General features: G+C 50.6%; 1 protein-coding gene across 2 annotated transcripts in view; it reads right to left on the minus strand.

Annotated features, from left to right (window-relative positions):
* Nucleotides 1–755: 755 nt before the first annotated feature.
* LOC141932631 (dual specificity testis-specific protein kinase 1-like) overlaps nt 756–14,846 on the minus strand; it is a 33,278-nt gene continuing 19,187 nt past the window's right edge. For both annotated transcript variants that reach the window (XM_074846473.1, XM_074846474.1), the window contains exons 3-9: nt 10,519–10,640; nt 10,327–10,375; nt 9,446–9,595; nt 7,371–7,544; nt 6,697–6,780; nt 5,655–5,741; nt 756–4,197 (exon numbers count right to left, since the gene is read on the minus strand). In XM_074846473.1, coding sequence (XP_074702574.1) covers nt 4,096–4,197; nt 5,655–5,741; nt 6,697–6,780; nt 7,371–7,544; nt 9,446–9,595; nt 10,327–10,375; nt 10,519–10,640 — 768 coding nt within the window. In that variant the 3' untranslated portion in view covers nt 756–4,095. The remainder of the gene's footprint in view (nt 4,198–5,654; nt 5,742–6,696; nt 6,781–7,370; nt 7,545–9,445; nt 9,596–10,326; nt 10,376–10,518; nt 10,641–14,846) is intronic.

Genomic DNA, 14,846 nt, shown 5'->3' on the forward strand with positions numbered 1-14,846 from the left:
TGGGACATAGGAAGACCCAGCAGTCCAAACCACCCCTGGGATTCCTGTCAGCCCATCCAGGCCAGCTTCCCTCTTTCCAAGGAGAAACACAGCACTTTGGCCACTTGCAAATGCCCAGAGATTTCACAGCTGTAGATCTGAAAGCTGATTGACTTTGAGAAACTGGACTTTGGAAAGAAAGCTCTTCTTCCTACCTACCACGGATGACTATCATGTGAGGAGTTCAGAGGATCGAGCTCCAGCGCTGCTCTATGGTTTGTGTTTGGTCCTGGCATAGTGAACACCTTCCTCTGATTTTTCCAAGGTGTCCTTGTGAGAGGGTTGCATCTGAAGAGTAGCTAATGCCATGTACGAGTCAGCATAAAACAAGCTGCAGCTGGGGAAGGGAAATAATTTCACTGGGGTTTGGTCCTTCTGACTTACGGGCTGCTGGGTGGAAAAGACTAATCCAACACCCTTTGCACTATGCTTGTGCTGCTGCTGTTACCCCGTGCCCACACAACCGAAGAGGTGACTTAAGACACCAGCTGACCCTGTGACAAACGGAGGGCACGGGGGGGCAATGGACTCAAAATACCACTCTCTCATAGGTAACACTCTTCTATAAATTACTTTTAACTAAAGCTTTATTATGCCAGCTGTGCTGATAGAGCACGAAGCTGTTTGTTTAGTTGTGTTTGCTGCCTGTGCTTGGAAATGTCATTTTGGCAGCACCACTCAGCAGACCCAGGATGATGAAACACAGTGGCCAGGGCTGATGTGGAAAAGAACTGCTAGACTTTATTCCCAAACGGCATTTATAAAAACAAAAAAATAAGACATAATGGAGGATACGGAAACATGGCCCGTGGAGCACAGCATGGCTGGGTCTGTGCCAGTGGCACCTGCAGAACAAGCGGCCAACAGAGGGAAGAGAGGCAGAGGAGGCAGCTCCCGGTCAGGTCCAGCGAAGGCAAGCCTGCTGCGCTGCCCAGACCCTCTGCCCACCATCACAGTTGCTTCAGTTCAGAGCCAGGACTCCAAGACATGAAATTTAACCACTGACCTGGACTTTGTGTCAGCCAGGCCCTGTGCTCCCAGCACAGGGGCTGGTACCTGGAGGGCATCTCAGCGGGTTTCCCATGCTCACCTCTCCCTCCAGCTCTCTCCAGTGAAGAGAAACTCTTGGTCCATGAGATGCACCAGCCAAATTCCCAGGCCAACTCTGTTCTTTGCAGACGCCCAGGACTGGCTTTTCTAGTCCATGTGGTGCATGCCTGCAGTCTTGGTCCCACCTGTCCCTGCAGCAGGCACCAAAGGTCCTTCTAGCAAGAACCTGATATCCTTCGGTCACCTGAGATCCACCGTGTGGCCTCACCATTAGAGTGGATGGAGCACATGACAAGCCCAGAAGAAACACAGTCCTGATCCATCTCAGCTCAGACCGTGCTGGCTAATGCTATCCTCTGTGCAGAAAACATCCCCCCTCGCCCTGGATCTGTTTAATCCTTGAGCAAGCTTCTTATCCCCAGGCAGATAAATAAAACCAAAAGATCTTCCTTCACATCACAGCAACACCAAAGTATACAGAACTCCACATACTGCATCCCAGCCCGATGGCTGTTGCTCTGCAGGACCAGAGTCACATGTATGGAGGAAGGATCAGCTGAGTCTGCAGTAGGGCACCCCCAGCACCGTGCCTTGCTGCTCCTGGGAAGGGGGTGGCCAGCAGGGGCCCTGCAGGGAAGCGCCCTGGAACAAGACACCTTCACCCCATAACAGGCCCTTTGAGGGATCAATATGTCCAGGGATCTTCCTTTAGTCTACTCTTGTGCAGGGAGGGCAAAGGAAGAATAGACTCCAGCTTGGCAGACCAGGCAGCATGGGGAAGGCTGGGGAATGCCTTTGTGAAAGCAATGCAGCCAGCCAGAGACTGAGCCGAGGTGGACAGCTATCCTTCATCCACAGTGGCCTTTGGAAAAGGCTTTGTATCCTTAATGCTTTGGGTGTTAGGACATACTGTTGGATTCCTCATTCTCAAGCCTATTGCTCTATGGAAGAAGAGCCCAGAGAAGCCTGGGAAGCCTTGGGAGGTTGCAGTTAGCTCCTCAGGTCTATCTCCTGGTAGCCAAATATATACACTCTGATTTTTGTCCAACACGTTGCTGTGATGCTGGTGGTAGCTGGCTCTCACTGAAGACACACACATATATCAGTGCTGCTTGCACTGCTATTGCAGTCCATTTCACTCCACTGGGCTAAAGTCCCCATACTGGTGCAAGCCAAAAAGTGGCCACTCTCCCTCCTTCAGGTTTAAAAGCTTCCCTTATTTTCAGTCTTCTACTTCTCAAGGCTTTGCTTCTCCCCCACTGGCAGTGTCCAGCTGGGATGAAGGTATTTGCTGGGAAGTTTACTGTTGAACAGGAGGTTTCTTGTGCAAATAGTCAGTATCCCACAAAAGCACAACAGCACCTCTGGAGAATGAGAAGCTGCAGGTGCCCCCTGGAGATGTAGCTGAGCTGGTGACCCTGGCGCCATTCAGTGTGTTTCATGTCAGCTCCCAATTCTTTATGATCCCTGGTGAAAATACATCATGCTTTTCCACTCCATCTCTGTCCCAGCACACCACTGACACTCCCTTGTGCATGCACCACAGCACAGAGACACTGGGTTATATACGACATCAAGTCTGGCTCCAAGAGCTTGAGATGAGGCCCCCAAGGTAGGTCTAGCACTATATGTGGGAGAACAGCCTTCAAGCTGTAGGGTGAGGCCCATTGGGCTAAACACTGTACAAAGACTTTCCAGAGAACAGATGAACGATCCTTGCTCCAAGAGCTTACAGTCTACAAGACCAGAGCCACAGCTCCACCATTATACAGACATTACACCTATTTACACCCACAAACATCTTGGTCCCAGCAGAACATGTCTTTCAGACCAATGGCCCAGCAATCAGCTGATATGGGGGCGGGGACTCGACTGCTCACCTTTTCCCTTAATTTGCAACGCCAGACCATTTCTAGCCATTATTCTTTCCACCTCTGGTTTGGATCCACAGCTCCAGCACCCTCCTCTGGCCCACAGAAGAAAACATGGTATCAAAACCTTTCCTGGCTGCCTGAGCCCTGGGGTCCATAAGGGTATCCCATATCGCCAAGGAGGTGATGGGTGCTGGGCCAGGCAGAGAAATGGGTGAGATGCTGGATGATTCTGCACCCAGCTCTCCCCCATTTTGGCCTCACAAGCTGTTGGCACTCTGCTCATCGCCATGTTTGCAGTGAGACGAGAAGGGGGAGGCAGACCCCTCCATCTTTGAGCCCCAGTCAAGGGTGGTGAGGAGAAATCCAGACTGCTGTAATGCTGGGACATGTGTCTGACACAGCTCTTCTGAGAGGAGATATTAGTTGGCTAGTTCGTATCTCGATAATGCACATCCTCCCCATCACCTCGACTGGCGCAGGCCAGCACTCTGTGGGTGGCCCTGGCTGACTCTCCAAAACCTTGCCAGATGCCTCCTTGCCTGGGTGTGTCCTGAACGGGATGCCAGGTGACCCCGCCAGAGACCTTACAGAGCATACCTGTCCCTGCAAGGCTGCTGGACAAGTGCTTTAAGGCTTTGAAATACAAGGTGACTCCAAGGCTCACCAAGCACCCCAAAACCCCCCTCCTTCACACCACACAGACCCCAGCCCTGGAGAGGCGATTCCCAAAGCCATGGGGATGGAGGAGGGGAAGGCCTGGGGAAGGTCTGGGGGGCACAGGGAAGCAGGAGAGGATGATGTTTCTGTCAGGGATTTGGAAAGCATCCTGAAGGGAATTCAGGTCCCTCCAGGATCATTTGCTTTTAACAAGCAAACAGACAAAGGCTGCTTGGTGTCCTAATTACATCTGTTAAAAACCTTAGCTAGGAAAAATACACTCTTGGTAAGTCCCTTCTCCATTTTTAACCATGTTTTTGATCCAAGAAATTAGCGACCAAGACTATGATTAAATAAAGACCAGCGCATCACTTAGCTCTTCTCTTCCCCACCTTCCTTCTTCACTCCTGACCCCCCAGAGAGTTAATTTACAGTTTGGGCAATTCTCTGCCAAGCTTCACAGGAGGCAGACAGCTCAGCCCGAAAGCTGATTGTTCCTCCTAGGCTCCAGGCTCTCTGCGACATCCTCCAACTCATCCAGGATTTCGGAGAAAGATGGCCTCTTAAATGCTTCCACCTGGAACAAGAAGGGAAAGCTGAAGAGGACACCCTGAACAGGAGGTGGGTGCTCTGCAGCAGCTTCGCTGACTTCCCCAAGGCTGGGCAACAGCATTCATCCATCATTAGGCCTGGTCTGTGTCACACACCTGGCGGTGGAGCCTTCTGGCATCACCACTTGGTGATCCAGGCCCAGGATGCTGCAAATGAGCAGCTGCAGGACAGGTCCCACGCATCGGTATAGCTCCAGCAAAGGCAGCGAGATGCTGAAAACCAGCCTGACATACGCCAACCTGGACAGGGTGTGAGAACTGCTCATCCCAGAGCCCATCCAAACAGTGCAGGGGCAGGCATTGTGCAGGGAAAGCCTGCCTGTAGGTATCAGGGGGGAGATGTATCATTCCTGAGCTTTGTGATGACAGTCAGTATCTAACCATCTTGTCTCCCTGGTGCAGCTCATCCTCAGTGGGCTGTGATTCCTCAACCCTCCCAGTGCCATCAGCGTGTACCCAAAGGGAGGGACATGGCCCGAGGCACCCCCATCTCACACCCCCTGCATGCCATCCTGGGGCTGCCCTTTGTGCCTGACCCCACGGAGCCAGCCTAGGAAGCTGCACCAGAAATTCTCTAAACCTGCACATCACACAAGGGCAGAGAAGAACAACCCCAAGGGCCATTTCTGGCAGAAACCCATTATGATACCAACTTGCATTAGGAAGCTGACCATCAGGGATACAAGATCTGAACACACATAAATCTAAGCCAGTTGCTGACATGAATCACTCCTCTGATTCAGGGAAAGTTATTCACACGTCCATGGGACCCATGCAAGGATTTACTTCCATTTGCTGCCTTGAGCTCCTAGCAATTAGGTGCATTATGATCACCCAGTTTCTCCACTCTCTGCCTGATTACTGACTTTGTTTTTCTCTTCTTTTCAGAGACTAACTTTAATCCTCGCTTTCTCTCTGCTTTGCCTCCCAAGGCTTTGGGGAGCGTGGGGAGGCCCCCCACCTTTCACCGTTACCTTTTATGCGAAAACAAGAGTGGTTAGAGGACTGTGTTCTGATGATATCTGTAACTCCAGGGCTGGTAACAGAGAGGCAGTGCCCTCCAGAAAGGATCAGCTGAGTGCCTCTGTCTGCAGCCTGGCTTAAGGAGGGACTGGACATCATCACCAACCTGCTTCCCACTCTGGGGTCAACATGTAAGGGAACAGGCAGGACCTTGGGATGTTTTGGGCTGTAATACACAAACTAAACATTTCTAGGGGCAAAATTGCATGGTGAATGAAAGCATTCTACTGGCCCAGGAAGATCTCATCACTTCACAGCTCAAGTGGCAGAGCCTTGTGTGCTAGCACTGAGAGCAGCAGGTTCAAGCTCTCCAGGGTTCACAGCAATTTTGGTCTCTGTCATACAAGTGTGACACAACTTCAATAAAACTAAAGAGAAAAAAAAATAGCAAGAATCTCACCCAACAGCAGCTAGCAGCAAGGTCCATCACCCGCTTGGGGCATTCGCTGATCATCCCTTGGAAGGCAGCAACATCCAAGCCATAATCCTGTGAGGAAGGGGAAAGAGTAGGTAGAAAAGACTTCAGCTATAAAGTCCTTTAAAAGCTCTTCATCCTTCTCAAGGTGTTAAAGCACAAAATGCTCATGGTTTAAAGCTTTTAGGTCTCCATCACGGCTATTTTACTGATGGCTATGCAAAGGTACTGGGTCAGCATCATTAGCAGAGCTAGGACCACTGCAGCATCCTTCTGCTTGCTCTGTGCTATCCCAGCGGGGCAGCAGGCGTCCTCCTGGAAAAGCTCAGACTAAGGCAACAAGAGCCACAAAAGCACAAACCAGTGGAGGAACCAGCAGCGGATGCTGAGCAGTGGCTGCTGAGGACAGGAATGGCAGATAATCTGGTCGAAGGGGTCCAGCCAGCTGTTTCCATAACTACAGCTTTGTCCTTCCAGACTTCAGAGTCTCTGATATGTAATTCTCCCTCATCTTGTGAACACAGATGGAGCATTAGTTCCTGTTCATTCTCACAGAAACATGGAATAATCTCTGGTCACTGCAGGTTCTTTGCATTGTTCCTTGGAAAGCAGCAATTTGCTGTTTTGCTGCTGGATTTTTCATCCCTGTTCAGGGTAAACTTTCCTTCCCACTTTGTGGAAGGGAAATTTTGCAAATGTTGAAACTAAAAAGGCCATGTTTTTAGGGAAGCCCACTGTTTCCACATGAACTGTGGAGAATGGAGAAGCTGAAACATCAAAGCAAAATGAAGTATTTGGAATTAAGGACTTTAATCAGAAGCATTTAATCTCAAATTGTTGATCTAACAAAAGTTTTGAAACTCTTGTGCACTGAGAATTTTGAGATCAGATTTTCTCGTGGAAAAACCTCTAGAGAAACTTGAGTGTGAACACATACCCCCGTGTACAGCTCTGTCCGGTCCAGAGAGAAGCCACAATCTGGTACCATGGAGAAAACACCATTAGATTTGGCTGCAAGAATCATTACCTGGGTCCTGGGAAGCACTTCAGGGTCAGCTGGAATCCTGCCTAGGATTTCACAGAGGACAATGCCAAAGGAAAACACGTCCACCTGCAGGAGGGGTGGGAGAGCAAGAGGTGGGACAGGGCATGCACAGAAACAAAGCATGAGCAAGGGGCGTACGAACAAGGTCCTTCCATTAGTTATGCAAAAGCCCATCAAAAAAGCCCATTGGAGGTGGAGGCAGCAAACCCCTAAACTTCTTCTGGGCTTCTGAACCCACCCAGAAACACCACAGCCCCACCTGGAATCCAGCCTCATCTTTGGGAAGCCTGGCCCCATGCTCCTGTTTGATGTGTCTGGTGCTTCTACCACAGCTCTGGCACCCCCCACAGATCCTGCAACAGGCTCATTGGGCTGTAACTCATTAAGCATCTTCCTCAGAGAGGCTTCACCGAGTTTGCCCATGGCAGTAATTCATTTCCATAAAAATTTAACTTAACAAGGCCACATAAGGAACTTCCAAGTTGCTAAGCAGAGCATTAACGAGCAAAGGTCCAGGTAGCAGGGCAACATTTCCTGGGTAAGGAGGGAAGGGCTTTTCTGCTGTTGGGACATGTCACCAGTAAGCAGAGGAGACACCTCCCATGCTCGCTCAGGAGCTCTGAGAATGAACAAGGAGCTGGGAAGCAGTGCCATACCTTCCGGTCATAGGGCTCTCCCCGCAGCATCTCAGGAGCCATCCAGAAAGCAGAGCCCACCAGAGACAGCTTCCTCTCCACATCCTTCACAGGCAGCTCCACCACCTCCCTGGCCAGCCCGAAGTCAGTCACCAGCGCCTCGCGGCCCCGCGGTGTCACTCGAATGAGGCAGTTCTGAAATGAGCCCCCGGGGCATGGCGTGAGGAAGGGCCTGGACACCTGAGTGACACCTCACTGGCCCTCAGCCCCACCTTGCCATTACAGGCTCTGCCCTCGCCAGGGACCTGCATCCTGCACACGTGGGGCAGATTAGGGATGGACCAATCACATCTGAAGCCAGGAAAGGTCCTCTGAAGAAGCTGTTCAACGAATATGATGATCCACATCCTTTTATCTGAAAGAGACCTCGAAATGTGCATGTTGACCTTATTCACCGTTCAGCCGAAGGCAGGCAGGATCACAGCCACAGCCCTTCTCACTGCCCATGGCTATATATCCCTAACACAGCTTTCTGGAGGAATTCCTATAAAATTGTCTTAAGGTTTCTCAAAAACCCAGCAGTTTCAGCCTGTTCAGCTCCCCAGGATTTCCTCCTCTGCATCTGCTCCCAGGGAACCAGCAGAAATGACCAGCATCTTCCCCAGATGGCTCTCACTGACAACTAGATTTCAAGGGAGCATGCATACCCTTCTCTCCCGTATCTCCAGCCATCATCACTCCAGGTTTCACAGGTTTCCCTGGGGAAGGATGAACCTCTTTCAGGGTTGAACCACTGCAGCGAGACAGAAGGGGAGGCACCTCCAGCACTTTCCACAAGCAGATCTGGGAAGCTCCTGAGCTCATCAGCCACCACCAAATAGGAAATTACATCTCACCTGACTTCAGAGCACAGTGGCCAAGAAACCTGTGGTCAGAGTAAACCAGGCTCTTGCCTTGCCCTTGCCTGGTATTTGTGATTTCATGGTAACTGAGCCAAGTAAACAGCCTGAGATTACAAAGGTGAGTTTCATTCCTGTGCTGATGTCTCTCAAGACTATAATGCTCCCCTACTGTGAACCTTCATCAATATTTCAAGTTTCTCTTAAAAAGCTCACAGTGCACCAACCAAAATGGCTTGTAAGAGATACACCACTACCTATCCAGCATCAGCTGCAAGGATTTGCAGACTTCATTTCCATGAATCATGAAGCCAGCCTCTGGCATCAGCTGACACACATATGGTCCAGGCTGGTCACCAACCCCTCAGTTCACATTCCCTGTGATCCCTCACATATCATGGACACGCTGCAGATCCACCTGAGGTTTGGATAGTTTTGCCCAAAAGAGATCAACAAGGCACTGCCTCACCATGTCCCTACTGCCATACCTGTCCCCATGGACAAACCTGAGAATGACAAAGACCTGGTGCTGTTCCTGTCCCCATCAAGCAGCACGAGCCCATGCTGAGGAAAGCAGCCTCCCAGCCAGAGGGCAAATACACCAGGAGCATGATGTGCCTTTACATTACACCCAAAGCCTGTCTCCAGATGCCAGTCTTCACAACTGGCACGCTGCCAGTGGAGGTGACAATCCTAAAACTGGTAATCTTGACTCTCTGGATCAAGGAAGAACAAATTCCCTGCACTTGAGTGAGTAGACAGACAGACAGGGATCATCTCACATGCCGCTTGCGCCCAGAGCCTGTGACCAGCTCCTGTTAGCAACAGCTTCCTCCTTGCTGTGAACAGGAAAGCAAATCTCTAAATCTGGCAGAGCTTCTCCTGCAACCGTAGGCAAAGAAAACCATGTGCAATCCTGCATACATTTCCATCTGGGTTTTTTTTTCTGACAGCAGCAGCACTAGGAGCAATATATTTTTATCTCTATCTGGGTCTCCTGCTTGGCAAGCAATGAATGAAATGTAATGACAGGTTTTATCAAGAAAGCTTCCTTGTCTGCAGAGGGATTAGCATGGAGCAGAGGACCAGCATGAGGCCTGAGGCTTCCTGGTTACAGCCCTAAGTGGTCCCTGTAAGGTCCCCTAACACAGTCACCTTCAGCAGTCTGGGGGTGACGTCCCCTTTCCAGCTGCATACCTTGGAGTTGAGATCTCGGTGGTAGATGTTCTTGGAGTGCAGGTAAATCATTCCCCTGGTGATGTCAGAAGCTAAGTCCACTTTTTCCTTCCATGTCAAAGCAGTATCTTTGCTGGCCAGGAGCTCCTCCAGGCAACCCCCATTCATGTACTGTGAACAGAGACAAGAAGTGAGTGGCTGTGCAGTTGGGTGCAGGCTCCCCTGGAGCCTCCCAGGTGCTGAACCCTCCCTCGCCAACCCAGGAGCCCCTCCTTCAAGATGGAGGTTGGGAATGCCACTGCGCACAGGGCCTGTGTGTGGTGTAGTGGCACTACTCCTCCTGGCACAGCAAGGCACTGCTTTGCCACGCTGCAGGGATGGCTCCATAAGCCAGCCATGGTCCTCACTTATGGGCAGCAAACTAGAGGCAAAAAGCCTGGCAGCGGCTGCCACTGACAGCATAGGAACAAGGTGAGACCTCCCCGGTACCAGCCCAGGCTTTTCCATTAGACCATACCACCATTCCAGAGCCACCTTGGAGGTCCTGCCACTCTCCATCTGCTTTACTTTCTACTCCTGCCCTCCATCCCTGGCTCCTCTCCTCCCCGCCAACTGGCCCATTCTGGCCCTTTGGTGGTACCAAGCCAACCTGAAACGCTTTTTGGATGTTCTGCTTGAATCTCATGGCCCTGCAGTGACTGTGCCCAACTCCAGCTGTGACCAGCTGTGGGGCAGAAAGTACCCTAAGCCCCTCCAAGGCAATCTTGCTAGGCCAGAGCCGTTCACAGGTGCAGGAGTCAGAGAGGCATAGATATGCATTACAGGGTATCTGCCATCCTCCCTGCCAAACAACCACAGGGTCCTGACCTGCCCACAGCACACTTAAAGCAAGAAACCTTTACCTCCAGAATGGGGTACAGCTTGTCATCCTTCACACATATCCCAAGGTACCTAAGCAGAACAACACATTAAATTAAAAAAACGAAAAGAAGCCATCAAGGTTCAGCTCAATCCCTCACTGCAGAACTGCCTTAGAGACAGCAAGCCAATTCCAGCCCCTGCCACTGTCCACTGCTCACGTGTCATATGCCCACCTGACGATGTTGGGGTGGGACAGCTTCTGCAGCAGGCTGATCTCACGCACAATCACCTCTTGGTCCACGTCGTTCTTGTAGATCTTCACCACCATCACTTTACAAGCAGCAGCTTGGGTCACCTGAAGCCAAGGTTGGAGCAAGACATCTCTTAACTTCCAGAGGTCTGCCAGCCCCTCTGGACAACAGCATCCCTTCCCAGCCAAAGGCCTGAATCTCGCTTCCCTGCTACCCAGAGCTTTGCACAAGTGTGAGGTGCTGTCTCTTCCACGTAAGCTCCACTCCAGTGGTGTCTGCCTAGGTGGCTGGGGACAGCAAGGTCCCTCCTGTCCCAACATATCACAACACTATTTCTCTGCCAAAATGTGTGTGTTCCTCAGGCTGGAGCACTTTCTCAGCCCACATCGGGTTACCGCAGAGCTGGCCTTGCATTCAATGTCCCTTCCCAACCACAGCCTGCCCCGCAATGCCATCCCTCCCTCCTACCTGGGTCTGATCACTGCACAAGGCTGATGATCACGCTCCTCATCCCCAACTCCTTCTGTACCCCTGCCCATGGCCAGCCCCCTCCACCCAGGGTCTGCCAGACAGACACAACACAGCAAGCACAGAGCCAGCTCATCTCTCCCCCACATTCCAGGACGGAGGTCCCATGTCTGCTTCCCAGCCACATGCTAACCTGAACCTCTGGTTACCACCAGATTCCTAAGGCTTCCCCCAGGCAGGGATACTGAAAGCTAAAGAACAGAAAACAAAATGCTTTTCCCCCACCGTAAAACACTGAACAGACTGAGCAGGCATTTTTAGGAGGAAATTTTCTGTCCCCTGTGGAGGCACCAGAGCTGGGCTGTACTGAATGCAGGAGCTTCATGCACGCTGCAGGATGTGCAGGAGTCCCCTGGCTCTCAGCCCTGACAGGACCGTCCAGGGCCCTGCACTGCAGCTCATGTTATCTGGGTTGATGATCCAAATAGCAGTTTCCAGACCACACCACAGAGCATTGTGGTACTTTAACATTTCCATCTTCAATTAACATCTGTTTTAAGGAGACTCATGTGTCATGTGGCCCACACTGATGTCCTGACAGTTCCCACACGGCTAGCAGAGAATCCAGCCACGTGTTTAATTTTCTCTCATTTTGAGGTTTATGGGGTTTTGTTTGGTTTAAGGGAAAAACAGCTTGGACACAGCATGAGCTGACTTAAGAGCAGAATTCTGAGACACAAAGTGTCACCCACTGCTCTCTGTGATGGTCACTTTACAGATAAGGTTACTAGCTAAGGTGAGGAGAACAAAGAGCTGCATGTAAGATCTAGCTGGGCTGGAAGTAGAGAAACGCTCATTATAATCAGGTCACAAAACAAACTGTCTTGGGAGCAATGTGAACTGCTGCTTCCCTTCTGAAGGAACACAACCTGATAGTCGATGTTATCAGTGGAATACCTCTGCCTCTCTACACAAGCAGGTCATAAGAAAGCCAGAGCTCTGACACCCTCACCTGATGGGACTTCATAAGCACAGACTGGGGGTCACTAACCAGACGTAACTGATTATTAACCGTAATTGCACAGATGTAAATATAAGAGATGCTATCAATCACCTTTGCCCAAACACTGTGAGTGCCCTTATGCCCAGGACAGAGTACAGGGAGCAGCTGAAATCTGGAAGATCTGAAAATCTTTCAGAAGAGCTAATACTGAGTTTTCAGTGAGACCTATTAGCTCTGCACAAACTCTGGTGGAGACACTGAGCTACACTGAGCTTCCAGGTGAGGCTGCATGTCCCAGCTGGACACCAGCAGAGTTCACAAACACCACCTGGGCTGGTGGAGTCAGTGAGCACCAGAGGGGTTCCTGTCCACAAGGCAATGCAAAGCCCAGCCTGGTCTGGAGAAGAAATGACTGAAAAGCAAGGGTAGACCCACACCCAAAAAAAAGTAGTGGGAGTGATGGGCAAAGGTAACGGGCTCAGAAGGCCTCTTCCAAGACCACAGGCCCTAAGACTTTGCTCTCACCAACCTGGAGCAGCCCTTGGTCTGCTCTGAATCACTCAAAGTGTCCACTTTTGTCCTGGATCAGTGTGAGAACCAGGAAAGTGCAGAGGGGCCTCCAAGGTATTCTCATTTCACACTAACAAGTGATGAAGGGTAAAGAGCTGGTGTCAGCCTTGAGTGGAGAAATAAAGGTGAAAATCTGGCACTGGAAAGATGTATAAAGAGAGGGAGTGGGACTGTGCTTCCTAACCAGTATGAAGCTTTTTGAAGGCCAACAAAGAGGTTGCGCAGAGGGTCCCTTTGGGCAATGCCTTAAACCAGCCTCAAAAAAAAGAAGTCATGCTGCATTTCTCTCCTGCTTTTGAGCACCTCAGACCCTTATGTAGGAGAGAGATGCCAATGAAAGATGCTTTCCCCGAGAGAAACTCATACTTGAACTCCTTATTGAACATCAGAAAATTAAGGCAGTGCCCAGATCATGCAATATATAACCCACAGAGCAGAAGGGGTTAACTCTTGAGTCTGAGTTACCAAGCAGAACCAAGTGAATCCTCCTTCCTCAGCCAACCCACATATGACAACTCCTGAGAATGGGCTTATCTGAACGACAAAGGATGACAAATGCAACAGGCAGCTGGCACAGGCAGTGCCAGAACTTTGGGGAGTCTATGTCCTTGCTGCAGGAGCACTTTAGAAGACAGCATCTGTTGGCAAAGAGCTTCAAAGGACCATCAGCAGTGATGCTTCAGGGCTATGAGTCCACAGGGGACTGACTGACCCAAGAGGAACACAAGTCATCAGAGCACTCGGTTATGGTCGTGCTCGAGCCCCCAGACAAATGTCAAGTCCCCGGTCCTCCTCCACTGTCTTCTGACTATTTGACCCATAGCATTTCATTCAAACTTTATTTTTTTCACATTTATTTTTCTGTTTCTACTTCAAGAAGTTATTTCATTTTCATTCAAGACCTGTGTCTCCAGCCTGCCTACTGCTGGAATTTCATTCACTGCCAGGGGAGGAGGAAAATGTCAAGCACAGAGGAAACAGCAACTGTTACTATGAAAATCTGCTAGATAAAGGAAAGAGAAAGCAATGGCAACAGCATGCTGAGTGGGTGGAGAAAGCAATTACTAGAGGGAGGCTGTGGTGGGGAGAGGTATTTGTCATGTATTGCTCCAGTCTGCAAAGAGCTGCCATAGACCTTTGGCTGGAAATTCCCCTTGAACAGCTTTAGTGCACTGTCCCTGGACCTGAAGTTCACCCAAAAGATTTATGACAGCACCAAGCCCAGATGCAATAGAGGAGGAGACAGAGCCTTGAGAAAGCAATGCATGTTTTTCTATCCAACTTGTGTATTTTCTGCAGTTCCATGGCCAGATCCTGCCAGCCTGGCTCCATTAGTTTCAACTGGCCACATGTGCTTTCACCAGCCAGGGATCTCACCCAGAATGTATCAGAATGCTCCTCTGGCAGAAGCATCTCATGCTGGCCCAGGAGAAATGGTGCAGCATGATGTTTATCACGGGGCTGGTAAAGCTAAGGAGCTGAAGGCAATGGTAGAGTCAGGCCCAATTTGTTTCCACTGGGTCTGTGTGACTTCCCAACAACCAAGATCATTGTCAGCAACCGCATTCTGGAGGGCTGCTGGGAGGAGAGATAAGGTTGGCAAACCTGACCACACTGCAAAGCAATGTGGCATCTGCTCTCAGAGATGAAGGCTGAGTCTCGCTTCCTAACATGAACCAGCTCCTTTCACTTTGCTACTCACAGAGCAGTGATCACCGAGGGCTGCAGGGAAAGAGCTCCAAGTCCCATCCGCTCCCCCCAAATAAGCAGCACCACTCGCAGGCAGCATTGGAGGGGGAGCAAAGCTAGCAGCACCCCAGATCCTGTGCTTGCTCGGAGAGGGTTAAAAGAACTCCCACACCAGTGGAGCTTAGTGCAGGAAGTGACTCACAACAGCCCCAGTGAGAAAAGCAGTTTTACTTTGGTGACACACCATCTGCATCACGCACTGGCCTGCAGGGAGCTATGGGTCTCCTGACACGAAGGCAACAGAGGCAGAGGTGGATGGGTCAGCAGCCTCTCCCAGTCTGACCCTGCCCCAGGTCCCCTGCTCTTCCCCAGCATCACCATAACACAGGGCAGCAGCCGGAGAGAGGTGACAGTGCTGGCATCTCCATGGGGTGTGGGTGGCAGATATTCTGGGAGACACACACAGCTTAATTTTGCATCCTGTTTCTCTATATATTTTGCTACAGTTTTGACAACAAAACCTGCACAGATCATAAATATCCCCTAATCTCATCCAATACCCAGTTTAGCTCCCTGACAA

This window comes from Strix aluco, chromosome 20 (assembly GCF_031877795.1).
Source record: "Strix aluco isolate bStrAlu1 chromosome 20, bStrAlu1.hap1, whole genome shotgun sequence".
NCBI classification, from domain to species: Eukaryota; Metazoa; Chordata; class Aves; order Strigiformes; family Strigidae; genus Strix; species Strix aluco.